Source organism: Falco naumanni, chromosome 2, assembly GCF_017639655.2.
Source record: "Falco naumanni isolate bFalNau1 chromosome 2, bFalNau1.pat, whole genome shotgun sequence".
Lineage (NCBI taxonomy): Eukaryota > Metazoa > Chordata > Aves > Falconiformes > Falconidae > Falco > Falco naumanni.
Window position 1 is genome coordinate 1,610,397 of NC_054055.1, and position 27,027 is coordinate 1,637,423.

At 42.5% G+C, this 27,027-nt stretch overlaps 1 protein-coding gene across 4 annotated transcripts in view; it reads left to right on the forward strand.

Annotated features, from left to right (window-relative positions):
- The first annotated feature begins 2,006 nt into the window (after nucleotides 1-2,006).
- The window catches only part of FCHSD2 (FCH and double SH3 domains 2), a 163,974-nt gene continuing 138,953 nt past the window's right edge, over nucleotides 2,007-27,027 (forward strand). The window contains exons 1-2 of one of the 4 annotated variants that reach the window (XM_040583599.1): nucleotides 2,007-2,182; nucleotides 4,885-4,982. In XM_040583599.1, coding sequence (XP_040439533.1) covers nucleotides 2,162-2,182; nucleotides 4,885-4,982 — 119 coding nt within the window. In that variant the 5' untranslated portion in view covers nucleotides 2,007-2,161. Of the gene's footprint in view, nucleotides 2,183-2,742; nucleotides 3,104-3,310; nucleotides 3,672-4,884; nucleotides 4,983-27,027 lie in introns of those variants that run through there. The other 3 variants (XM_040583601.1, XM_040583598.1, XM_040583600.1) reach the window with 3 other exon arrangements.

The window sequence follows — 27,027 nt, forward strand, 5'->3', positions numbered from 1 at the left end:
ACCCTGTCTGCACGGTGCTGGGGAGCACCTCCTAGGTGGCACCGGCAGTGTCCTGCACCCCAGTCTGTGTGGCTGGATCCTGCGGTGGACTTGTGCCTTGGAGGCTGGCCCAACAGACAGTGCACCAGTGGTGGCTGTGGGCACTGTGTACCCCCTGCACCCCCATATACACACCACTACATACCCCCATGCACCTCTGGGCACCCCCGATGCACATCCCTGTAACCCTTGTCCAGCCCCCCCCTGCACTCTCCCAGTGCACAACCTACACACCGTGAGACCTCCCTTTGCCTCCCCACGCACACCCTGCACCCTCCTGTGCACATCCTTGCACCCCCATGTGCACAACCGGCACCCCCCTGACGGTAGTATCTGGATGCTACCCCCCCACATCCCCCCACCTCCCCCCGCCATCTCCCGGTACCCCTCGTGCACATTCCCACTCCCTGGTCTGGGCCCACCCCTGCACCCCCGTGCTTTCCTGTGCACCCCCCTGCAACCCCTGTGCACCCCACTGCACCCTCTTGGGCAAACCCCTGTGCACCCCTGACACCAGCTGTGCACCTCCCTGTACACCCCCTGCATACCCCCCCGTGCAGACCCCTGCACCTCTCCATACACCTCCTGCCCCCTCCCTGTGCACACACACTCTTGCACACCCCTTGTGCACCCCGTGCAAATCCCTGCACCCACTGCACCTCCTTTGTGCACACTGCCATGTGCATCCCTGCACCCTGCTATGCACCCTCTACACCCTCCCCGTACAGGCCCTGAACCCCCCTGTGCACCCTCAGTGCAAACCCCTGCACCCATCTCTGCATCTCCCTGTGCACCTCCTTTGCACGTCCCTGCAATCCCTGTGCACACCCCTGCACCCCACTTGTGCACCCCGTCTGCAAACACCTGCACCCTCTTGTGCAAACCCTGCCCACTCCCTCATGCACTCACCCCTGTACCCCTGTGCACCCTGGTATCCTCCAGTGCACACGCCTGCAACCTCCTCCTGTGCTCCCCGTGCACGCCCCTGTGCAAACCCCTGTGCACCACCTGCACCCTCCCTGTGCACCCCTGCACTGCACCCCCTGCCCCCCGTGCACACCTCTGCACCCCCTGCAACACCCCCCATGCGCCCCCTTCCCCCCTGTGCATACCCCTATACCCTTCCTGTGCAGCCCCTGTGCACCCTCTGCCCCTCCCTGTGCCCCCCCTGCACCCTCCCTGCACCAACCCCTGTGCACCACCCTGCACCGCCCCTGTGCACCCTCCCTGTGCACCCCCCCGTGCAACCCCCGTGCACTTCTGTGCACCCCCCCTGCACTCTCCCTGTGCGCCCCCCGTGCACCTCACTGGACCCTCCCTGTGCACCCCCTGCACCTCCCGTGCACCCCCCCCACCTCCCCTGTGCCCCTCCCGCGCACCCCCCTGCCCCCTCCCCGTGCACCCCCTTGCACACCCCATGCACCGCTGCACCCTCCCTGTGCCCCCCCGTGCACCCCCCCGTGCACCCCCTTCACCTCCCCAGAGCCCCCCGCGCCCCCGCGCTCCGCCCCGCCCCGCCGCCTCCCGCTCTGCCCAGGGCGCCCCCAAGCGGCTGCAGCGGGCACGGGCGCTCCGGGCGGGGGGCATGGGGGCGTGCCCGCCCCGCCTCTCTCTCCTCGCCCGCCACTCTATGGTGGCCGCTCTAGGCGGCTCGGAGGCCTCCGCCGGCGGGGCGGGCCGTTGGCGGGACAAGCGTCCCCTCAGCGGGGCGCTCCCGAGCCGCGCTCCGCCGCCGCCTCTTATTTATTTTTTCTTCCTCCTTTTCCCTTTTTTTTTAAATTTTTTTTTTAATTCTCCCTGAAGTCGCTTCCCCCTCAGCCCCGTCCCCGCCTCCCCCCCCCCCCCCGCCTCCCTCCCCTCCCCACTCCTCAGGGCCGGGACTCGGGTCGCTGCTCGGCGCCCGCCCGCCGCTGCCCGTGAGGAAGAGGCGGTCTCCTCCCCCCCCTCCTGCCCCGCTCCTCCCGCCCCGCTCCTCCCGCCGACCGGGACTCGCCCCGAACCGGGTGGGAAACGGTCGCTGCCCGCTCCTCCTCCTCCTCCTCCTCCTCCTCCTCCTCCTGCAGCGGGGGCCGCATCCTGCTGCCGGGGGGAGGGAATTGATGTGGAGACCCAGCGCAGCATCATGCAGCCCCCGCCGAGGAAGGTGAGGGCCCGCCGGGGGAGGCGGGGGGGGGGGGCGGCTGAGGGGAGCTGCTGAGGGGGGGGATCACTGGGGGGATGGGGAAGCTGGATGCGGGGGGGGAGCGGTGGCGGCAGGTTGGGGCTGCGGGTGGGCTGTGAGGGGGGGGAGTCTGGAGGTGTGTTAGGAGAGGGGAGAGCAAGCGTGAGGAGGGAGGGGGGGTGCGGGGGTGAATTGGGGGCGGTGGGGTCATGGGGAGGGGGGCCCAGCGAGGTGGGTGAGGGGAGGAGGTCTGAGGGGCGGTTGGAAACTGGGGGGGGGGGGGGTTGCGGGGGTGGTGTGGGTCAGGTGTGGGAGGTGGGCTCTGGCGGCATGGGGGGGGGGGCGGGGTGCAGCGCGTGGTCGGGGGTGCTGGGCTGGCTGTGGGTGCCCCCCGTGCCCGGCGGGGGCTCTCCGCAGGGAGGAGAGCGGTGGCTGGTAGGGCTGGCGGCGGGTCTGTGGCTGCGGGGGGCTTGGCTGCGCGGAGGTGTTGGACAGCCTGTACCGGCTGTGGGGTGCTGCCGGCTGTGTTTTGGGGGCTCGGCTGGGTTCGGGTAACTACGGTGGGTTGATGGCAACAGCGACGGGTTGGTTGTCTTGGAACAGAAGGTCACGGCTGGAGTTGATGCAAGGATGCAGGCTATCCCGGCACGTAACAGCGCGGGTGAACAGGGGCAGCCAAAAATGTAACATACGTGTGATGGGAACATCATGCAGCGGGGAGGCTTTTTTGTATCCATGCAGTCCATGGGAATATGGGGTGCTTTGCATTCAGGGGGAGCTGGTGGGGGAAGAGACGTAAGAAGGAATGTAGATTTGGGAAAAAGGCTCTTTCTAGTGTGGCTTGCTTGTGTGGGCAGGTTGTTATCTGGGAGACCTGAGCTGTGGTGGGGTCTTAAGCTACGTGTAAGTACTGATACCTGGAGATTTATTGGTTAGTGATTTTGAGGGTCGTATGCAATGGTCGGTGTGTGTGGGGAACGGGGGAGCTAGAGATGGTGAAGCGAGTCTCGGGATGGAGAGGCTGCTCCTTCACAGGCACCGTGGAAGGGAGTTTTGTGGTTTTGAGATTTGTGCGTGTTACATATTCTTTGCGATGCTGCCTGATTAGGGTGGTTTGGGCTGTAATCATTTACAGCATGATTATCATAGCTCGCTGTAGATGTTTGAGATTTCATATGTGATGGTGAGATTTGTCAGTGAGGAGAGGGAGTTTGCAGGGGTTTGCCAGGTGGAGAACTGTATAATAGTGGTTAGGAGAGATTGGGAGGGGAGGAAGACTTGTGAGGGAGCATAACAGAAATCCCTTGTCATCCCCTGGGCTCCCCAGTAGCCCTGGCAGGCAGCTGCAATGAAGATCTCTCCTTGGCTCATTCCTGCTTCTCGACCTCTTGTATTGCGGGTGGACTCTGCTTTTGTTAAACAGTTCTTATTTCTATTTTAGTTTACGTTTGGTGGCTTATTTATATTACATGTATGTCATTCTTTGCCTATATTATTTCATTTAGGATTATTTCCATTACATGGGTCATCTTGTGTGGGTTTGTTTATTTTGAGTAGGGTTTTTTTTTATATATGGATAAAAACGAAAATGCTGAAAGTTCATGTTAAAAATAGAAGCTTTTTCTGCTTAAAGTCAGGGGCATACATGGTGGTTTTTTTCTTTTTCCTGTGTGAAAAACTTGTCTTTACATAATGTTGTCATTAAAAGGGTGTTTGTTGCTGGGGGTTTGTTTTCAGTGGTAAAATTGAGGAGGCTTTTGCTAGCTGATGAGATGTAGGGTTTTTTTGGTTTTTTTTTTTTGGTTTTTTTTTTTGCCTGGCTAGCAAAGAGAGAGATCTGTGTTGTCTTTCTCTCGGAATTTTTCATCTGCTTCCCCCCTTACAGAAACTAGCGTTTCTGTCCTCATGAATGCATAATGTCTTCAGATATGCTGGTGATCATTTTTTAGGCCGATACATGGATTCCCTGTGATCACTAGAGGGCTTAAATGCCAAGACCTCTTGTTTTATAAGAACAAAACAACCCCAAGGTTCCCTTCCAAAATCAAATCATTCCTGCTACCTGTGTCAGTGGTGCTATCTGCCAGTTATCAAGTAGGTTACCAAAGTGTTGAAATTTCAGCTTCATGATCACAAAGGAAAATTACACCAATACTAAAAGCATAAGGCCAACCTTCTGAAGCCTTTTATAGAGGGCTCTTTTAATCTGATGCATAATCAAAAAACAACTTGATTTTTAAATTGTCTTTAAATGATAGCAACTGTAGGATGGTCTAATAAATTTCAAAATTGTGTGACTTGCACTGAAGTGCTAAATGTATACGCTTTAATTTTTTTTATTTTTTTTTTCACTAGTGGCCTGCTGCTTCTTTTCTTGGTAGGCAACACCCATTTGTTGCACACAAACTACCCTCCCAGGTTTTGGAGTAAAATTTTACTTAATTATTGAGCATAAGCATGAGATTCTTGCCATGTGCAGTGTAAGCCTGCTGGGGTGACAGCACTTATTGAAATAAGTGTTATGAATGTAGCGTAGGGTTAAACTGCACTCTTAACCTGGTGTTTGATTTTTCCAGAAATGTGCAATTTCAAAATAAATGAAGGACATGAATTGTGTTTTTTTTTTTCTTGTTGAAATTTGACTTAAACTCTACAGAAAATGTATTGTCTGTGGTTTTTTGTAGGTGAAAGTTACACAAGAGCTAAAAAACGTTCAGGTTGAGCAGATGACAAAACTTCAGGCCAAGCATCAGGCAGAATGTGAGCTACTTGAAGATATCAGGTAAGGTTACAGAAAATGCTACCAAAATTCCTTTAAGGTGCACTTTTTTTGAAGAATGTTTGAGTTACAAAACTTCAGGAACTGACGATGGAATTTCCTCCTTGGATTTCCTGCTTTTAGGCTGTTAAAAGTTTTGACACAGCTGGAAATTATAACTGGAGCTAACACAATGCAAACCATTTTTTCTTTTCTTCAATGGGGGAAATGTTAAAAAAAGAAAAAAAGAATTCACAAACAACATACAAAAAGCACTGGTCTTTTCAGCAGTATTTCTCCATATGATAAACTAAGACTTTGATTTACCAGTTGTAAGAGGCTGCTAAAATTATTAAAATATTTTAAAACCACTGATGATTTGTATCTCACTAGAGATCGCTTTGAACAGCACTTTTAAATAGATTGTATTTTTTACCAGAAACTTATAAGAAGATACTTGCCATTTATGGTTTAAAACTCTGTACAGGTTAAGATCATTAGGGAAAATCTACATGGCATCAGTTGTGAGGGGTTTATTATTAATTTAACCTCATGTGATTGCTTGTCTTGAAGTTAAGTTTGCTTTTAATGAAATATTGTGGTACTGGGTACCTGGTGTTATATGGAGGATTAATCATTCCATTTGCAGAGGATCAATTTCTAGAATGGTTCTTCTGTAAAATATTCAGCAGTAAGTCCACTGCTGTCCTGCTCTTTTTGGCAGTGCATAGTCTACCCATTAATTATTTAAATGAGATTTCTTGCTTTATATTTGTATATAAAATGCAAATGTCTTAACTCTGACAGGTGACGTACTGTTTGTCTTCTGTGGGTGTTGAAACACTTTTTTGTATGGGAAAGATCAGAGCCTTCATTTCCTTAGATTAAAATCAGTGGCTGTGCAGTGTTTAACTAGCAAATGCTGAGTAATAAGTAATAGACTGATCCAAGAAATTTGTTCCCCATAGACAGAAACTTAGGTTTTGAACGTCTAGGCCAGGTACTGCTGCTCTCGTCCAAGTCTTGTTAGCATTTCCTATTTTTCAGGAGCTTATAATCACTTCAGTCTGTATTCTGCTGAAAGATGTCATAAGCATTATTAGCCTGTGGATACAAAACCAGGAAAACAGCTGAAAATGCCAACTTAAAATATTTTTCTCTAATGTGATTTAATTTCTACCATCAATTTAATTTTTAAATTTTAATGTTACGCATTAAGAAACCAGGTTAATGTATTTAATTCAGAAACATGGTTGTAGTCCGTGTTGAGCGTTGTTGTTGCAAGCAGTCTGCGTTTGCAGAATCACTGTGTGGATTTACAGATTAAACGTTCTTTAAACATGGAATGATGTGATAGGATATGACAGCTTGATCATGTCAATAATTTGTTCAAATATCGGAGAACAGAATAAGAGAGAACCAGAGAATTCTTGCTTGTAAGCATTTGCTGACACCCCCCAGCCCCGTCCCTGATCTTGCTTTGTGGCGCAGAAGCCTTTTAATTCCACCTAGCTGTGAAGAGGGAACTGGACTTTGGAGACCTGGTAGTCTTGATACTGTGCCAGTCAGTGTGGAACACTCGTGTGAGAAGCTGGGTGTCAACCTCATCATCCCATTACTTGTGTTTTTATGACCGTATTCAGGATACGCAGCCACCATGATTCCGGAGTGTTCCAGATAGCAGTGCTCACTGGAACCATGTGCAGGATCTTTTTGTCTCCGGAATGAAGAATTATTTTTATAGAAAGCACCCTGCTGTTACTAAAAAGTGCTAAATTTTAACCGAATGCTGGTTGTTTATCAAGACTTGAGAGAGTTTGGGTCCTTTTGTAGTGCCGTTGGAGCTTTCAGGCACTGCAAGAGCACAAGTTTGTACTCTTGTATTGTGGTGCTCTGAATTCTACAGACTTAACTGCTGCAGTGGCAACAAGAAACTGAATACGTGGCTTGCAAGCTAGTGATTAAGAATTCATATTTTAAAATGTTAAATTATTGCAAATAATTACTGCATTTGTTAGCATATAAATGCAAGCATTCAAATCACATAGGCAATACTTATAAACGATAGTATTTGTATAGGATTTAAAACCCTTAATTACATTTTTTATATCATTTCAGTTCAGTTTTGTATACAACTGAAAAGAAGCAATACAAGGGAAAGATCAGAAAGATCTCTTACAAGTTCTAGCAGAATACATCCATTGTCTAGTATACTAGCAGATGATTTTTGGCAGCCTACCAGATCATAAGCATACTTGCCATTCCAATAGCTTTTGATATCTTTATGCAAAACTGAGCGTGGCTTTAGATGTTTTTAGTTTGAAGACTTAAACGATGTCATTTGGAGAGAATGAAGACTGAACTACTGTTTATTCTGAACGGGATTCTTTTTGGTCAGGGCTTAGGCATATAGGTGTAACTGCCTTTTCTTTAGCCCCTCTACAGATCTCCTTGAGGGCTGTACCTAAACAAAACCACTGTGTTTATTTGAATTTAAAATATGTCGTCTTTCTGAGTGGTAATACAGTGTTTTGTATGCAAGGATGTAGATTCAGATCCTGGAGGCTGGGAAGAAAAGGCAACACAGAATCATAGAATTATTTAGGTTGGAAAAGACCTTGAAGGTCATCAAGTCCAACTGTTAAACATATTTTGCTTGTGGAAAATGTACCTGGGACTTGACAAAACTGTGTGCTGGTAGTTGAGTGGAAAGATTTACTGGTGGTTGGGCAACTATTGGCACAATGTTAAATTCTAGTACATTAAAAAAAATTTAAAAAGTGTCCATTGCAGTCTTAAAAATTGTGTTGTGTTTTTCTTCCCTGTGGAGGTTTAGGAGCAGTAAAGCGGAAGTATCATTTCATGACTTGACAAGACTATACTAAGTGTTTTGAAATGTGTTAGCAAATAGGTTTAAAAATACATTTCTGTGTTTATAATCTCTATTTGGCTCTTCATGTTACATTTCTTCATACTTAGTGACTGGGGAATTTGTGGAACAAGTGATTCAGGATGCTTTTAGGATCATTGGCTCAGTTTTAGGCATGACATATGTTTATCTTCTCTAGCTCACTAAAGCTACCATATCCTTTCATGTGGTAGATTTGTGCTGGCATTACTATAAAAAGATTGTCTTTCTGCAACTGTGATGGAGAACGAGGTTTTTCCCCCTGAAAAGTAAATGTAGGTTTTGTTGCTGTGAACCAGAAATCCTTCAAAGTTTCTCTATGGCTAGAAGTACTTCTTCACTCTACCTGCACCTGGATGGTTTTAGGCAGCAAGTTAGTTTTTTTTCTGGGGACCAACTGAGTTATAAATGGCTAAATTTATCAGAGGTGTTGGGAATTTTCATAAATTTTATTTTGGTTTAAAGATTGCCTTATTTGATCGGTGGTAGTAAATAAGTCACATGTAGTAGCCTGAAATTGTCCTTAGTTTGCTGAGACGTAGGCATAGTTTCCTCTTGTGTGTGTGCATGTGTCTGCAAAATTGTATAATCCACATTTTACTTCAACTTGGTATTTTTGTAATGTGTCTGTATGCTATAGACTTTATAAATGTGTTAGGGGATAGTTGCTTTACCTTGAACACTATCTCAAGGCCTGCTTTTCAAAAGAACTTTCTATGCCTTTGCAGTTTTTGTTAATGTATTCAAAAATGTCTTTTTTAACACTTCTTCGCTTTCATGTTTTGCCAGAGAGAATGAGGTTGTGGTTACGTGGCTGTTTTAATCTGTTCTAAAGTCTGGACTGCTACTGAAGGGCCAGCTCCTTTTGCCAACTATTTCTGCTGTCTCCCTGTAGGAGCACCGTGATGGGGGAGCCATGGGGATTAGGGAACTCACCCACCTGAAATCAAACCTTACCTGACTTGTCTCCCAAAAAGGTGTAATTTTTGGATAAAATCCATTCCCTGATCCAGCTTGTTGTGTGGCTGCACAAGTGGCCGCTGCTAGCGTGAGAGGTAGGAGGAGTGAGTACCTGAGGAAGGAGAGGGAAAGCAAGGCTGTGCAGTAGCAGGCCAGGTTCACGCAGGCTTAAAGTCACTGTGTACCTGCAGCCTGATGCTCCTGTAGAAGGCACAGCTGCTGCATTCTGAACTACAGAGCTGGAAAGGCCAGGTCATTTCAGCCTTAGCTGATTTTTCCTGTCTGGATATATTGATCCTGTGTTGTTTCAATCGTTTTAAGTCAGTTGCCTGTACAGTGTATTGAAAATAGATGTGAAGATTGCATGATTTCTGGTAGAGGTGAAATAGCAATACAGGCCTTTCATTTGTTGAGTCCTGAATTCAGTATTTCATTGCTTCAACTAAATAAAAAGTGTAAAAGGAATTCTCAGAGTCACAGGCTCATAATCTTTGTGTGCTCCTGATACGGATGCAGATACATGTACAGATACTTCCTTCTCTTTCTTTCTCTTTTCTGTCCTTGTGGTTTCTCCTTCCTTATTATTTAAAATACCTTCTCGTTGTTCAGTTAGCATATAAACCAGTGCAATGTATCTTAGAAATTCATTCAACGTTTGTTTTTGTAAAGCTACATTCTCCTCTCGCTGTTTCTGTGTTATTCACCTTTCTCCTGCTGCTGTCTCGCCTTTCTGTGGTATTTTCTCTCTTCCGTCCTCTCCTCCAAAGCTCTGCCCTCTGAAGATTGCTTCTTCCTGCCAGTTTGTCAAGTTACTGTTTTTTTCTTCCCACATAGTTGGTCTCTTTCCTAGTCCTTTCTTTATCTAATTCTGAGCTTGTGGATTTTAGTTAGTTCTTGGGCATCACCTCTATTTCTGAGTTGCTTTTGTATTTTGTGTTCAGCATCACTGCTTACGCCTGCTAGGTTTGTTAAGCCTCTGTGTTTACTTGCTAAGGGGGGAGATTTTCTTGTGGGTCTTCCTTAACAGTCTGAGCCCTATCTGGTCTCAGATGCTGGTGCCCTGTCAGCTGGGCTGTCCCTTGCTTCTGCTTCGCGGAGATGTAGCAGGTTAGATGTGGAGTATGTGTGTGAGGGAAGCAGGAACTTACAGGGGATTTGGGTGTATGTGCCCAGTATGAGGACAAAGTGCTTCTTCAACTTCTGTAACTTGGTGTCTCATTCCTGTCATAACAAGCCTGAGTGAACAGTACAGATGTTTAAAAAAAAAAAGTAGAAGTATGAATGGATACGTATCTGTAGATAGCTAGTTGCTGCTAGTTTTAACATGTCATGTTATGTATTGAATTATGCTCCACTTTAATAAAGTTGCATGTAAGCTTTTGCTATGAATATACTTTGTACTCTCTGGTGTAATTTGACTATGCTTCTGTAATCTCACTGATTATGTTGGTAGGTTCATGATAAGGTTTATGCAACTTTGGCTGTGAGTCAAGCTACTGAAGTAGAAACTAGCTGCAGTTCCAATTTTTAATACAGCAAATCCAATATAGTAGCTACAATGCAGATCACTTAACAAGTGTTGTGTTAGGGAAAGGTCTTGTCACGGTGTGGATAGCACTGCAGAAGGATAAGTAACTGGAAAAGAAAACTGTAAAAGAATATGGCTATATACACGTAAAAATATATATATGTTAGGATGCCATAAGAAATTTGGAGAAATTGTAAGAAAGCTTTACTTTACCTGTCTTCAGGCAAAGTGGTAGTGACTTTACCTCTCTTCCTGTTCTTTCTGGTCTCCAGCTGCAGGGAACACAATTTGTTTGGATGTTCTTTAACCCTGTATTGGGCTCCAGAGCATGTTTGGCTCTGGCTAGTGGGTATCTGATAAGGCCTTTTTTTAAAAAAAAGAAGAATCCTTTCTCTTCATGAGGAGGTAATCTTTTTTTCCTTTATACTCCGAGGTTTGCCCTTCGCTGCCACCATTCCTTTTTCCTTCAAGGTCATTCACTTTCTTCAGCAGATGTAATGCTTGCCTCTGGTGTTTGTGGCTTTATTTAAGTAGGAGCAGAGTGATTTGCTGTGCTTACACGTTCTGAAATCTGCAACCTGCTGAAATGGGAAACAGCAGAAGAATTAGAAAAGCTCATGAAAACTATATACACAATATTGTTTTAGTGTGGGTTTGAGTCACACTTGAGAAGGTTTTACTTGTGTGACTAGTAGATCTAGAAGCTTTTTCTTTTTGCTTTAAAGCTTGCAATTTTCTTAGGAGTTGACGACATCTCTTTCCTCTTGGGTTGGTCTTTCTCACAACTAGTGAGTATTGAGAGTTCATTTTTATTTTTCCCAAGCTCTGTTAATTAGTTGAGGACACACAGCATATTTCTTTGCTGAAATTTCTGCATATTTAGTGTTATAGCAGTTTTTGAGAAAAATTGGTGGTGTTACTTCTGAATAAGATTCCGTATAAAGATACCACAGAATCTGTGGTCTGGGCACGTTACCTATAATTAGGCAGTCCTTTAATGAGATGCTCACATTCTTGGTGGAATTAAAATCTGGTGATGTTTTAACTGGAACGGTTTGAGGGAAGCTTGGAATGTACTTTAAAAAACTGTTACCTACTGGGTGTGGAAGTCCAGGGTTTGAGCAAAGAAAAAAAAAAAGTTTCAGTATAACATAGCCACAGTGTAATGATGTAGGCCTATCTTGGCACAGGGAAATTGAGAAATGGACCACACTCCTCCATCATTTATTTTTTTTCTAATCCCTGACACACAAAAAGTAAGGATCTCCTGTTTCAACATTTCTAAGTAGTTTTTTAGGGTTTGGTTAATTGATGAAGGGTAAATTGTCAAAAGAGGTTTCTTCTTTTTTTGGGGTTTTTTTTTGCAGCAGAAGTAATAGCGCAAGAAAAACAACAAACCACTTCTCACATCAGAAAGAAAATTAATTTTTTTTCCCCTCTCCATTTTAACTTTAAGGTTTGCACTTGAATGAGCTTTTGTTTATTAAAGCAATTCCAACACATGCTGTGGAAGCCTGACTTTTAAGGGCTTGTGTTTTTATTAGAAGCTTTCAGGAGAGTTCAGGCTTGTTACATGAGTTGCTGAGCACTGTGCCTTAGCATGCATTTGTCTTGGAAGACAGTAGAAAGAGGATTCTGATTCTAAGTACAACACATGCATTCTTTGCCAAAGGTTGCATTTGCAGTTTTGCCTTGATGCCCCCTTTTACAGAAATAACTCTTCAGCTTGCAGAAAGTTCTGTAGGTTTGGTTTTTTCAGAATTTTACCTGTGTATGGCCTTTCCTGGAGCTGGCTATTGTTTTTCACCATAATGTTATTTGGCAGAGTTCTAGAAAAGCAGCAGTTGAGCTGCAGTTCTGTGAAGTTGTCTTTGTTACACATTTTTTATGGTGCCAATTGCAAGGCATAGGTTACAATCAACTAAGTTAGGTATGTATATGGTACAGGATAATTTTAAAGGAACAAAAAGCATTCCCTTTGATCTGCTTGATCAAACCCAAGCCTGGTCCTGTGGGGAAGGCTTTCCCTTTGAGGGTCTAAGTATTTTTAATCCCAACTCTTTACTTCCAAAACGCTGTATGTAAGGGGAATTGAAGATGTTCAGAACATCCCACAAATGCCGTAATAAGCTGTATTGGAAAGAGGAAGAGCATTCTTAGCATTCCAGACACAATTAGTGTAGCCTGGCTTAATTTCCTATGGTGGTGTGTTGTATTTGTTTCATCTTGTTTGGTGGGAAAAGGTTTATTTCGCAGGTTTTGCATCCTTTGCCAGTAGTGCCTTTAGCATCTTTTGCAGACAATGCTTTCGGCCTTTTTAGCATAACCTATGCAAAGACTCTTGTAAACACTACCTGCTGTGGCTTGGGACACGGAGGCTATTGAAGGAGGGTACTCCACCCTCCTCATCCAGCTTCGTGGCTGAAGACGTAATTTTTTTCTTGCCCTCGCCTCCTTGCCAGCCTTGTGATTCCTCTGGAAGTTATTCTAGACATTCACAGGGGAACATGGAGATGGGCATCCGCTAGTGAAACTGATTTCAAGTTAGTCCAGTATATGGTCTGTTACATTGTCTGTCTTGCAGGCACAGATTCTCTTCTCTTGCCTCTGCGAGAAGGGTGTGGTGAATAGCAGGAGGCAGTATTACACCACCAGACCTGGCTTCACTGAAGTGTTTTTGACTGTGTCAAGCTGGCTTAGAACAAGTGCAATTTTTGTCATGCTGAAAATACCCACTAGCACATTGTGAACGCTGTTTCTTGGCCAGTGCTGATGTTTGTGCCCCAGGACTGGGGTAATCGGAAAGTAGAACCTTGTCCATAGTCCCTAGTGCATGTGGTGTTGCAACTTCGTGTTTCTAAGGCACAATAATGGTAAAAAAAGGTGCCTCTGTTCTTAGAAGCTGACATGACTTGGAGAATGGGATAGTTGTTGTGGTACCTGAAGTGGTTTTTGTGTTTTTATTAGAAGTTATAATTGAGACCTGCCTGTATTTACAGCTCATAAAGGCTGGTTGAACTAATATAAACAGATGCTGAAGACTCTCTTAAGAAATGTACAGAACTTACGTTATAGACCTGTTTACATTACAACCGATAACTTATGTTATAGACCTGTTTGGCCAGTCTTCTGATGGTGCATGGTGTGAATTTCCTTTTAATGTTTGAGTTTCTGCATTTGGGTCAAGTATGGCTTTGGAATTGAAAGAGGATGGTTGGTCTTATCTCCCATCAGGAGACCTTGAAACCCTTGTGCCTTTTCAATGCTACTGAGTGGGAAGCTTGTCCTGAAAAAAGAGGGAAATGATATTATCAGATCATACCTCTTATAAATTCATAGGGGAAGCAAGAGGTAAAAAGAATACTGTGTGGGTTTTGGAGTTTTGTTTCGGTTGTTTCCCCCCCCCCCCACCACCTCCCCCCGATAGGGTCCAAAGTAGCGTGGTTATCCTGACTGCAGCGAGCTTAGTACCATGTTACCTTGCTTGCCATCCGCAGCTGGTCAGTGAGATCAGCTTCTCCTGCTCCAGTGGGCTTTCAGCCTTGCATTGTTAATTGGTGATTTTAGTTGTCCAAAACTGTGCTTTTTAGTCTTAGTAAAGTCAGTGAGCTTGTTTAATCTTCTTAGTCGCTTACTGCAGTATGAAAGCACATAAAAAGGTGTTCTGCATTCATATTTTTAAAAATGGGCTGTAAAAAAAGGGCAAAACCTAGTAAAACCAAAGCTATTCAGTCAAGTATTTGCAGTAAATGAAATTGGTTTATAATATCTCAAAGTAGTGCTTTTTTGTTTGTTTTTTATAGTAGGTTTTAAAATTTTAATAATGTTTTTCCAGAATGCTTTGTAGGAACATGTTAAGTTAGAGGCTTTGTATTGAATTAATGTTTGTAAGTGTTCGGTTGTGTTTATTTCTGAAATAAACACAGTATTTCCAGTTAATACTTGAGGAAAGAAAGTAAAACTAACTAAAAAAAAAATAATTGAAATCTAGTGGTTGTTTTTTCCCTGTGTACTATTGAAGCATGTAGATTCGATTCTTAGATTTTTAAAGTTTTTTAATGTTCAGAGATGTTCTTGCAAGAGTCTTTTGAGTTACTTTTAAGTATTCCTTTCTTTGTGCCTGTGAGAATGCGGTTAGGTCCAATCTACAGTGACTCCAAGAAGGTTGTTCACAGACATCTCTGTCCTGTGCTTTCTCCGGCAAGCATCCTTTTAATGAGAAAGACAAAATGCGTTGGTGTCTAATTTTATGAGAAGAGCTCAGCCATGCAGAAGACTTTTGAAGATTTATAGTTGTAAAGCCACTAAGTATAGTTATTTCTCGCTTTTGTGCCAGATGCGAGCCAGTGTAAGTAAAGAAAATTTTGGCATTTGTGACCGCGTTTGAATACATACAATACTGAGCATAAATAAGTTGGGTTTTTTTTCGCTCTGCTATATTCTGCGTGCATATTTGAAGGGGAGAAAAAAAAGGGAGGATGCAAAAAACCCAAACAAACCACAATTTTTATTGAGGGCATGATACTCTAATATGATCTCTGATCGAAAGTGCTCTTAAAGATGTTTGAATATAAGAATAAATTAATTTGTGTATTTTGTGAGACATTCCTGGCAATATTTGAAAAGGCTAGAAATTTGAGAAATTAATTTAAATTATTTTCTAAAGGTATAGAAGGTGGAAATACTTTGGTTTTAATTCAGAGTTTGAAAATGACAGCGATCAGGGCCTGATTTTTAAAAAAAAAAAAGAAATTTGTCGAAACATTTCTCAGACTTTCAACAGCACAGTACAATAGTTCTGTTCCCTTGACGTAATGTTTCAAGATAGAAATTCACTCTTACCATATGTCAGGCTGCTGAATTTCTGTTAATGTTTGATCTAAAAATCCATGTCTGTCCATCCTAAAACCAGGCAGAGACAGAGAGGCTGAAATGACTTGTGAATTTTAAAAAAATGCAGGAAAGCAATAACAGGCAGCATTGTGCTGTCTTGATTTCCAGCAGCTGCTTTTCATACTGTCCTTGTCTACCCAGCCTGGTTTTAGCCTGTCTTATCTCTAGGTGTATTTTGCTTGTTTTAAGCTGTGTTGCCACTAGTGAAAAAGGTCATAGATGGCAGGGGCTTTACATGTTATTTTAATGTGCTTGTTGGTTATGAAGTTTTCTTTCATGTTAATTGATTTTGTGTGATTGGTTCTAATTATGCTATCTAAGCTGAAAGAGGAGAAGTAGATACAGCTGCCTAGTAACACCTGGTTAGAAATAGATCCTGCTTTTGAATTTCCTCTTTCTCTTCTCATTGTTCCCCTCTTCTTAACTCTGTTAGTCCACATAGTTGTTTGAGAGACACAGTGCACAGGTAAGGTGTTCACATTTTCTGTACAAGATCTGCAACAGTATATATGTGTTTGTACGGTTGGGGGAAACCAAGCCATTTCTGGGAATGCTGGTATTACTTTCGGTATTCAGCTCCATCTAAATTGCAAGAAGGCAAAGAAACAAATTGAGGGGACCATCACAAGGTGATGTTTATTGTTTTGTTTTTGTTTTTTTTAATTTGAGTCACAGCAAAGCCCAGACCTTTGAATTTTAATAAATTTATTTCACCAGCCCCTGTGGTATTGGTGTAGGGTAATAAACTTAAGTTAATTCGCTATACCAGCAATACCAGAATACACATGTGCTCCTTAAAAATAGATACACCTTGAGGGTATCTCCCCAGGGCTGTCTAACCAGTAAGAATTCCAAACTCTGCCACACCTTTGTTCTGTGCTGCAGCTATTGCCTTGACAGAACCAGCTGTTTTCTACTTAGGTGAGGAAATGAAATTGCAAGCAGCAGTTGCTCTTGCTGTGTCTTGTTTGATGTTATACTCTGCTCTGCTTGTATGTAGCATTGCTTTACAATTTGGTGTATGGGGAGCACACAGTTGTAGTTTGTCCTTCCTGATACTGGATTGGAGGACATAGTTTGGTGACTGGAATGATCTCTTCTCCACCCCCCACCCCCCCACCCCCACCCCGCCCTGCTGAGTTTTGCAGAGAAAGCTATTGAGGTGAGTTGTGTGTGTTTAATATGTGTAAGTCTGTATCTGGAAATACATCCAGACAGAATACTGGGGAGCAGATCTGGCTGACTTTGCTCTCTAAATTGATAAAACGCAAGTTAACTGCAGTCCGTAAGTTCATAGACTCACAGAACAGCCCAGATTGGAAGGGACCTCAAAAGACCATCTTGTTTAACCTTTTGTGGAAAAGGGAGCCTAGATGAGATTACCTAGCACCCTGTCCAATCACATCTTGAAAACCTCCAGCAAAGGGGACTCGAGCATGTTCTTTGGTAAGTTGTTCCAGTGATTGATTCTTCTCCCTGTAAAAAATTTGTTCCTTACATCGAGATGAAACCTGTCTCTGCAACTTGTACCATTGCCCCTTTTCTTCTCCATTTGGCTCCTTGTGGAGAGAAATTGTGTGACCATTCTAGACAGCAGGGAATGGGAGAGGTGCCACCTTGTAGTTTAGGCTCGGTGGTAATGCAGCCAGTAGTATTTATGCCTTTGCAACTAGATGACTACAAAACTCTTACTTTTTTTCCTCACCTCCCTTTGATGCTCCTGGAGATGATGAGAGTGCTGGAACAGTAGCAGTGTTGAAATCACGTATCTGTATTGCAAGGTAATGCGGTGTATGAATGTGGGTTGTAAAAGCTGAATGTTGCGCACTTCAGTACCCCATAATAACAGAGAATTTAATTCTGTTTACTGAAACTATCCTTAGGCTGTTTAAAGACCTTTTGATGCTAGATGATTTTTTTTCTCTTCCTTTATATAAAAGCATCCAATAAGTCTGCTAGAGTTGATCTCCTTGAAACTTTGATAATCCAGACAGAGAAGAAAATGCCTGTAGTGGTTTTTTTTTTGCTTGTGTGTTTTTGGGGGGTTTGTTGTTTGTTTGTTTTTTTAGATGGAGTTATCTTTCTTTCAGGTGTGCCTAAGCAGGATAACAGAAAAATGTGTGAATTTGTGAGCAAAAAGATTCAAGGTTCAGGATTTGATTTCCCCTCTGGATCTTTGAGCAATCTCATCTTTTCTTTGCAGTTAAAAGAACACTCAGATCTCTGTATAGCAAACGTGAATATTTTTGGGGTACTGCAGTATTGTGTATAACTGGTATCTTTGCGTCTGATAGCAGGAGTTGTAGCTATTACTTGTATTCCACATTTTCCACCCAGCAGTAGAAGAGAGATGAAGGAAAGGTAATTTCTGCAGTTTCTTTGAGCAGTTGCAGTAAGTCTAGTTTGTATCTTCCTCTTAGCTATTTTCTGTGTGTTTCAAATAGAAGTGAAGAGCTCAAAAGTGTAATGATCTGGGAGGTCCAAGTCTTGAATCACTACCTCTGTATGCGGTGGCAGACATAGGAAGCTTACTAGTTCTTTTGGGGCATTTGATTTTCCCCCCCCTGTGCTTGCTGTGTAAAAGGTGCGAAGCACTTGATACGATGTGATGACCAATGTGCAGGCTTTCACGATAGCATCTGCCTAAAAACTTACAATCTGTCAAAATGCGTGCAGAGCTTAAATGATGTGCATTATGTTCAAATAGGTTACAAAAACCCAACCAACCAAAACAAAAAACCAAAAAATCACACTTCAAAATTGTTCATCTGTATTTGTATTAACGTATATGAAAGCAGATTTTTGGTTTGTTACTATGAGCTAATCAGTTGTGTAGAAAACAAAGGCCATATACTCTAGCTTTTCTAAGCATTCGAAGCTTAGGCTTTTCTGCTGAGGAGGTGAACATAATCTTTATTATTACATGAGAATTCATTTGTAAATCTGCAGAATTTTGATGCAAGTATCCGTCGACTGGTTAAATTTGGTGTTTCGGCCTGCCTGCTGTTGCGGGAGAGGTGGCTTGACTATCTCTAATGCCAGGGGAATTAAATCCTCTGTGTTTCTGTTGGTTCTGTAGCAGCTACTGGGCATTAGATACTCAAGAAATTAGTATAAAAATCTACATAAAAGAGTTTGAGCATCATTTAGTGTGCTGCTGAAGCATGATAAAAATGTTCTTCAATTCCTTCTTCTGCACATGCTTCCAGTCTGCGCTCTCTATTCTTTTGGTAGGAGGTTGCTTTCTTCCTTTTCATCTTTACAAATGTGCATGAGTGCAAGCAGGAGTGAAAGTATGTTTCTTTTCCTTGAAATCAAGGATGGAGATGTTGTTGTTCCTGATTTCCTGGGGAGACTTGGACTTCTGACCAGTCGCTTTCTGTGTCTTGCAGCCAAGGTTTACCGTTACTGCAGAGCTCTGCTGAGCCAGAGGAATGTGACTGTCGACAGTGATCTTTGTGCCGGAGTTTGGGGTAGTCTTTTAAACACCCTCGGCCTAGATTGTGGAGCCTGTTGAGCTTTGATCTTCCTCAGAAAGTTCATTTTACTTGGCAGGGGTGCTTTGATGTTCTCTGCTTGCTGGAGCCGTTGAGTGCCAAGTCCTTCACGTGGAGGTGCACTGCAATGCTGCTGTCCGGTTAATAACCAAGACCAGAACTTTTCGGCCGAAGAACTTTTATTGTGAATCTGGACACATCCAAATGCTTTTCTACTCTCAAGTGAGCAAATGGAGCTCCCCACTATAGAAGTCTATCAGTTGACATTTTGAAAATGTTTTTCTTTCTAAATTTAGCACCTTAGTTCAGTATTATGCTAGATGAGGGCTGGGCCCTGTTGTGTTGACTTAGCTAGCTAGATCCTTGAGATATGTTTTTCCTTCTTTACCTAGCTCTGTTGGCAAACTGCCGGGGCAGAGGCAACCTGTATTAGCAACTGTGTCCTGGTTCTACTTTAGCTTTTCATTCAGGAAAAATAATCTAACTATATGATACTCCTGCTCCCCAAAAGGGCTGTTTTCATAAATGAATTTCCAATTCAGTGATATTAAAACCTGATTTCTAATTCCCAGCTAAGCACCTGAGCTGTTTGCCCTTGGGGAAGATTATCCTCTGTTGGGCCTCCTGTTCCAAGGTGTTTGTAGCAGCTGATGCTACTGCAGGTAGTAAGCAAGATGAAGGAAAGCCAGTGGCGAGAAGAAACTACTTCTTGTACTCTTTCAGAGATCTTTTCCAGGAGGCTGGTTGGCGGTACATGTGAGTTAAGTTTCTGGTTTTTGGAAAAAGGATGGCGTGGGACTCTGGTTTGTCTTTCCACTGGGGTAGGGGATGATCAAAGCAGAATTGGAAATGACTGGTTGTGCTCAGAAGAACCTACCCAGGTGAAATGGGTAGAGGTGAGGAATGCCACCATTCCAGCAAAGGAGATGAGCTGAACTGGAAAAGAAACAGTTCAAGGATAGGCAGTGCCTGGTGGCAAGTGGCATTAGTAAGGAAATACTAGGTGGTGTGGTTTTTTTTTTTTTTGCCCCCCCCCCCCCCCCCCCCAGCAGATGCTCTGCCTACAGCACTTCGGCAGCCTCCACCCCTTTTCTCATGCCAACAATGACACCAAATTCAGAAAGTATAATTTTGTTTCAGTGCCTTCCTTGTTGCTTCCTCTGAGTCCCATCTGGCCTGGGGATAACGTACATGAACTGAGTAGCTGGGAGCTGAGCAAGCTCTATTTAGAACAGGCAGTCATGGTGGTAGTAGTAATTGTTTTTCCATAGTATGTAGACCACAGTCTGTAATAGCGAAGTAGCACTGAATTATTCTGGCAGGGAGATGTGAAGATGGCGGTGGGAGGAAGCATGCATTTCACAGTTCTGTGTGCCTGACGGAGCAGAGTCCTGCATCCAAAGTATGGTCAGGTTTAAATACCCTTTCAAGGAACACTGTGAACAGTATTGTTTATAGAAAGCTATATGGTGGGTAGGAATGTGCTTTCTTGTTACAACATCTGTGTACAGAATAGCGTACCCAGCTGTGGGGAAGAAGTTTGGTTGGTTCCAACTGGCTTGTGGAGTGACAGCCATCCTTAAAGATCTTAAACACACTTTCTTTGGCAAAGTTATGAGACTTTACACTGTAGTGGCTGAGGCGTGGGCATGTTCCATGCTGACAGTTGCATGTGCGGTAGTGTCTAGGAGAGATGTGCAACAAATAGCAGCTGTTTCTTAAACAACAGCTTTTGTGAAGGTACAAGTGGATTAGCACACAGCAGTGTGATTGCAGTGTAAATGGTGTGTGAATATTGCCGTCACACAGAGGCACCTCGTGAACAGTTTTTTAGTGGTGAATGTGCTGAAGGTCTGCACGTGGCATGAAAATTGAGATAAATTGTTGGTTGCAGCTTTTTTTCTTGCTCTAAAATGTTATAAGGAATACTCTGAGATGTCTACGGACATATTTTAGAAATTGGACTGCATATTTTCAGTGAGCTATTAAATTTCATAGACTTAAAAAATAACAGTACATGTACCATATTCTTATAAGACAGAGCAACTGTGCTTTGAGGGGAAAAAAACATTAAGGTAATTATTATTACTTGTCGAATGCATTAAAATACAGAATTTGATTTCATGTTAAATGACAATGAAAACTTGTGAAGGGCATAATTTAAAAATGAAGTGCCTGTATTAAAAATATAGGTAAAGAACGGAGAAGTCTTTGTAATAAACCTGGGTGGCACTGTCGAGACTCCTGAAATGTGACAGATGAGTAAGGTAAAAACTCTAAGGTGGGTATTGCCTACTACAAAACATTTTGCAGATCCAGGATGAAATAAACTGTGTGAATGATGAAATGTGTCTTGGCTTCTTCAGAGTGCTGTTAAGCAAATGAGGCTCAAAGAAACTCCTCATATTCCTGTTTTCTAAAAACTCTTGGTAGTCTGAATTATAATACGCTGGTGTTTTTCTAAATAGGAGATATCTTGAATATAATTAATGAGGTTTGAGTAAGCTATAGGAAAGTATCTTTGTTTTTGTCTGAATTGTGTTTCTCCATAATGTTTGCTTAGTTTCCCATTTTAAAACAAATACTCATTAGTGATCATTTCAAATAGACTTAGGCTCTAAAACAAATCTTCCTATTTGTTGTAAATGCTAATGCTATAAAGATGGTGCACTTCTATTTTGAAAAGGGTGACTGAAATGTTCATGCTCCCCAGCAGCTTTCTGGTGGTTCTTTTTGTTTTCTTTTTATTCTACTAAAGGGAGAACTATTGTTCTAGCATTGTTTTGTGACTAGATGTCGTGTTTCTCTGACACATGCTGGACTGCTAATACGTTTCTGAGACACATTGCTGAAAATAGTGACTACATTTGAGGTTGCAAGAATTCTCTATATATAGTGACAGAATTGATTTTTTTTGGCTCTGTTGCTAGTGGCAACTCATCCTAATCCCAAACTGTACAGTAATGTGATTTATGGTGAGTACATTGCTCACTGTTGTCTGGATATTTTTTCTGTGTGTATTGCTAGAGGGTCATTGTTCAGGCACGAAGTAAAGATTTTTCATAGTTTACGAAAGAGTCATTTATCGTAGGTTGTGTGGATTAGAACATTTTAAATGATGAATGAAGTCTTAGTTCAAAAGCATGCTGAAAACTGAAACTTGGAGAAAACTGCTTCGTCCTTTTTGATAGGTTTATGAAGAAGCTTTTCATTAACTGGAAGCTTGTGCTAATAAAAATCATAAATATTTCCCGTTTAAACTCCAGTTTGCGTGTGAGTTTGTACTGTCACACTAAGTATTTTGCATATATGTTAATATTTTTGTTTAGATAACTTTTACTGAGCTTGTTTTACATATGGCATGAAAAAGCTCATGTTATAAATGTTACTAAGATATATGTTATAAAGAGCAACCTAAACTTGCGTCCACTGGCCTATGCCAGTTGTGACGGACCTCTAAATGTCTTAGTAAAAACAGTGACTGCATAATGCATTTTATGAGGAAGTTGTAGATGTTAAGTGCATCAGTTAAACCATTGTAAGTAATATACTCTTTAAAACATAAATGTTTTTTTTAGGGAGGGATATTTTGTAAACAGCAGGAAATCATTCATGTGTGAGAACCTCTGAAGTTGAAAAATTTGAAGTTAAGACTGTCTGGATTTTGTGTTTCAAAGGAAGATCTCATTTACATGCTGGCTGTCTGTAGGTATAGAAGGCAAATTAGTTTTTTACTCGTTTGAATTGAGTGGGGTGAGGAGAACAGTAGTGCCTAGATTGCCAAAAATACAGCTGATCATTTCTTTAAACCTGTGTGCTAATGTGATGACTGAAATGTAATAACAGCACTGAGTGTCTTTTAGTTTTGTGATGGTGTGAGTGGCAGTACCTAACTGATAACAGCCTAGGGTCAATTGGAGGGTTTCAGTATACAGAAGACGGAGAAAAACATCTAACTTCCATTGCTTACTAAGACCAGTTTCGTAGCAAAAAGGTTGAGAGAAATTCAGGCTTGGAAGCAGGCTGTCACTTGTGTCTTGTTAATCCTCTGGGTCTAAATGAGAATAAGCTTCTCCTGTGTCCTTCGTGTCAAGGATGGGTCTCAGTGATAACCGAGCAGAGGCAGATAATTTCTAGCTCTGCCTCTCTTCTAGATTTTTCTAGTTCCTCTGGAATCAATGCATAAAAATCATTTTTTTCCATTTCAGAGAGTTGCTTGAGGGGAGGGCAAGAGAGGATGATCTAGATACTGAAAACTGTGTGTGGAAATGGCAGTAAAACACTTGTAGATGAATGCCAGCAGGAAAGGCAGAAGACTGCTTTTGATAGAGACACACCATGCACAACTTCAATTTCTTGATTTAGGAGGATCTTTGTTAGATAGTTTGCTATATGCTGGTTTAAGTTACAAGCAGATTTTCTACAAATTGTTTGAAACGTTTTCTGCTTTAATACCTCTGTTTACATTCAAGAGAATTTTGTTTTAGTGCAGTTGATCTTAGCTGCAAATAAGTGGGTAGTTAAAAAGTAAACATTACAAAAAAAAAATTGTAGCAAAGCTGCTGGAGATGATTAGTTTTAGTGGCAGGAAGAGTGTACTTCTAATTGCAGCATGGAGCTGCTGAATTGGACACAGTTGGTGAGTTACTGTAAATCCTCTGTGTAGCAGAATAGGGGTAGAAAGATGTAGCAAGACGTGTCAGGATGGTGGAATGTTCCCTAGTGGCTGAATCAACAACGGATTACTGCATATTTGGCCATAAGAGGGATAGGGTGGATATTGTAGCTTTTATTTGCTTGGGGAAAACTACTGTTTGAAAGTGGTGGTATGTGTTCTAGTAAGGAATTCATAGAGGAGCGAAGAGCTCTGATATGTTACGGGGTGTTTTAATTGTCAATTAATACCTTTCTGCAAGAACTTCGGAAGCTGTATTCAGAAAAGCTGACTATTAAGACTAAAGAGGAGATGGTACAAAGAGTGTATGTTAAAGTCAAGCTTCATAAAAGTACATATTTTTTTTTCTTTTATACTTGGCAGAGAACTGGACAAGTACATTGAGATAAGTAGAAAAAGTGAGGGATGGCTTGCCGCGGACCTCTCAGAACAGTGCCCTACAGGGAGGATAGCTGAATTTCTTGACTCGGCAAGTAAAGAGTTTCTTGATGTTAGAGATATTTGTGCTTTAAGAGGTGTAAAGATGTCCTTCACACATCTGCTGAGATCAAGCAAACCTCAAGTTGGTTCACAAGCAGGACATGTCACTGGCTTCTCATGGTGGGTCATAGAGCTTCATTGTGGGTAAAAGTTTAGGCTGTGGGTGACCTCGCGAGGGTGGGTTTGAGTTTGTTCTTCTGGCTTGCATGCTTTCACAGCTGACTGGAACTTGGCCTACCCAGCAACGATCGTATTAGTATGCTCTTGTTAAAAGTCTTGGCCTGGAGGCCGCAGTCACACTGCATTGAGATGTTTGTGGTATAAGAGCTGCAAATTGTCCATACTTGACGTGGGAGGAAGGCTGGTATTCGTAACTTGCTGTTAGGAGTCCTGTCCAGACTAGCGACAGCTTGGGCTTCTGTGACCACAAATTGACTGCAGGACCTGGAGGCACTCTGTCACGAGAGCAGAATTCAGCTTGTTCATGCAGTTGGTGGGCAGAATCTCCTGGGAAGCAGCCAGCAAGGGGAAGTATGCCTGGATCAATGGTTTTAGCTTAGTTTTTCTAATGAAGACTTCCAGAAAGCTTAGGAGTAAATCATGCTGTTGTGTGGGAAGGTGAGGAATTTCAGCTGAAGCCCCTCAAGGCTGAGCAAGGAGGTAAAGCATACAAGTGAAAACAGTGGGCAGTGAAGGAGGAGTATTAAAACTTTGCTTGGCTGCTAAAGGACAGTGTCAGTTACATCTACAGCTGGTCAGAGACATGAAGAGTAATAAAAGGGGTGCTATGGAAATGGTAGCAGCAAGCATTTTCAGAGGCAACAGGGGAGACAGCCTAGTGATGGCTTCTAGGGAAATGACTGCAGTACTCAACACCTCACATTTGTTTTTTGGGGTTTTTTTCCCCCCTTCAGTCTTTGCAGGTGAAATCTTAGACTTAGGTACTTAACATATAATTTGGAAAGAAGAGCCAAGATAATGCTTTGATGTGAATGTTGATGAACATCTTTCTACAGGACCTGGAGGAAAAATTGCAGATATGTATCTCCATGCAGAAGGGCATGGATGATGATCTTGCACTAATATATGAGTCAGCAAGTTCAGCTGGAGACCAGTCAAGTAAAGCCAGCCCAAAATCAAGTAGCAAAACTGTGTTTGAACTGTGCTATTAAATGCTCAACACAGTCATTTATTCTAGAATTTATTTAATAGGTGTTCCAAAGTCTTCAGCTGGAAAAGCAACAATAGTAGTGCTGATACTATTCAAACCTCACATGGAATAGGAAGTGTGTGCACACCAAAGGATCCAGACTTCAGCTCATTGATAAAAATCCTGGTGAACTGCTTATTCTTTATCAGATAAATCTGGAAGGTAACAGTGTGCGTGTAGAACAGCCACCTTTCTAGGAAGAGAACTGTTTCATTTAGATGATACAAAATCATTGAACAATAAAGAGAGTTTGTTATTTTTAAAATCAAACTGAAAGGCTATTATTTGCTGTAACATAGCATCTGATTATTTTTATTTTTCTTGGAGTGGCTGAAAAGGAAGCTAACATACTCTGTTACAGTGGAGGGAATGGTCTTAAATGAAAGTGTCTTTCTACTTGCTTACAACTTCCTTAATTTCTTCAGTTGCCTTTTTACAAGAGCAAGGGCGTAAGTTGTAGTCTTAGAGAGGCAACATTAGTTTGACTGAAATACAGGGGTGTTTAAATTGAATCCAGCTAGACAGAAAGTGACTGGAGGCAGTCTCCTCCCTGGTGAGATATCTTTGGTTGCCAGTGACTTTCAGGTGGTCTGACGGTAGAAAGAGTTGTAATAAAGGAGTTGATTCTTTTGCATGTTCTGATTAAGGTGAAACTTCATCTTGTCTATGTGTGCTGGAAGAGGAACTTTATGCCCTATTTTGCCTAAAGAACCTTTGAACTGCTTCCTTGTGGGGTTCTCTGTACCTCTGCCCTTTCCCGGGCTGATTCAGGGAGGAAATGTCCCATTAGCCTGCTTGGATAAGAAAACTTTTCCACTGACTAGAAGAGAGTACTTCAGACAGGTTTATCCTTGCTTTCTCAAGACAGTTGAGCATGGCTAGATGGATGCAGATAGATAAGCTCCTTTGCCCTATTCTCAAAGCTGGCAGGTCTGCTGGATATAGAGCATCTAGATCAGAGCTGTCAGAGGTTCAGCCAGTGTGGACCATGACCAGAGGAACAATCAGATTTGTACCAGGTGTATGGGCCTGCCTGTGACCCTTGGGACAGGCACCATGCCTGTCTTGCTCTGAACCTTGCTGCTTTCTAAGTCACTTGCTTTGTTTTTTGTGTATTTATAGCTGACTGATAATATAGAAGTTAAATTTGTGTTAGACTTAACAGATTTTTTTTGAAGAGATACTTTTATTTGTGATGCTACAATAATAGCAATAGTGAATGGAAGTGTTGGCACAAACTTAGTTTGAAAAAGCAGACTGTCACAATAAAAGCTTTGCTGTAGAATTATGTCTGCATGCTTTATCCTCGGTTAATTTTTTGATGCCTAAGTAAAATATCCTTAGTGGTGTTCAGTGATCAATATAGACATTTTGGGCAAGTAGAATTTGTGCCAGGAAACATGCTGTGGCTAGATAAGATTAAAATAAGCTGTACATAGCCGCTAATACTACTGTCTCGATTTTTTGTATGTTGGCGTTTTGAAAATGCCTTTTTTTGATGTTCATCAATGGATCAGTCTTTTGTGATTTTCGGATAAGTTATAAATAAAAGGAGCACCATAAAATTGAAGAGAAAACACAAAAAACAACCAGTGCTGTATGAATTTTCAAGTTACAGTTCTTTATTTGAAAAGCAGGTAGCCTGGTGACTTTGCAGCTGCATTAACTATTAGGGCTGGCTCAAGGGAAATGTGGTTGAGGAAAGAGGACTGCGCTGCCATTTTCACTGGCAGCACAAAGCCTTACCCCCAAATTAATGCTGGTATAATTTCAGTCATTATAAAAGTTCAGAATTCACTCTGTAAGGCCACTTAACCCTTTCCTGCTGCACTCGTTTTGATCTTCTGTTTAGTACATGGAACTTTGAAAGTACAACAGCTGTGAACTTGCTTCAGCTTACCTTTAGCTAGGTGGTGAG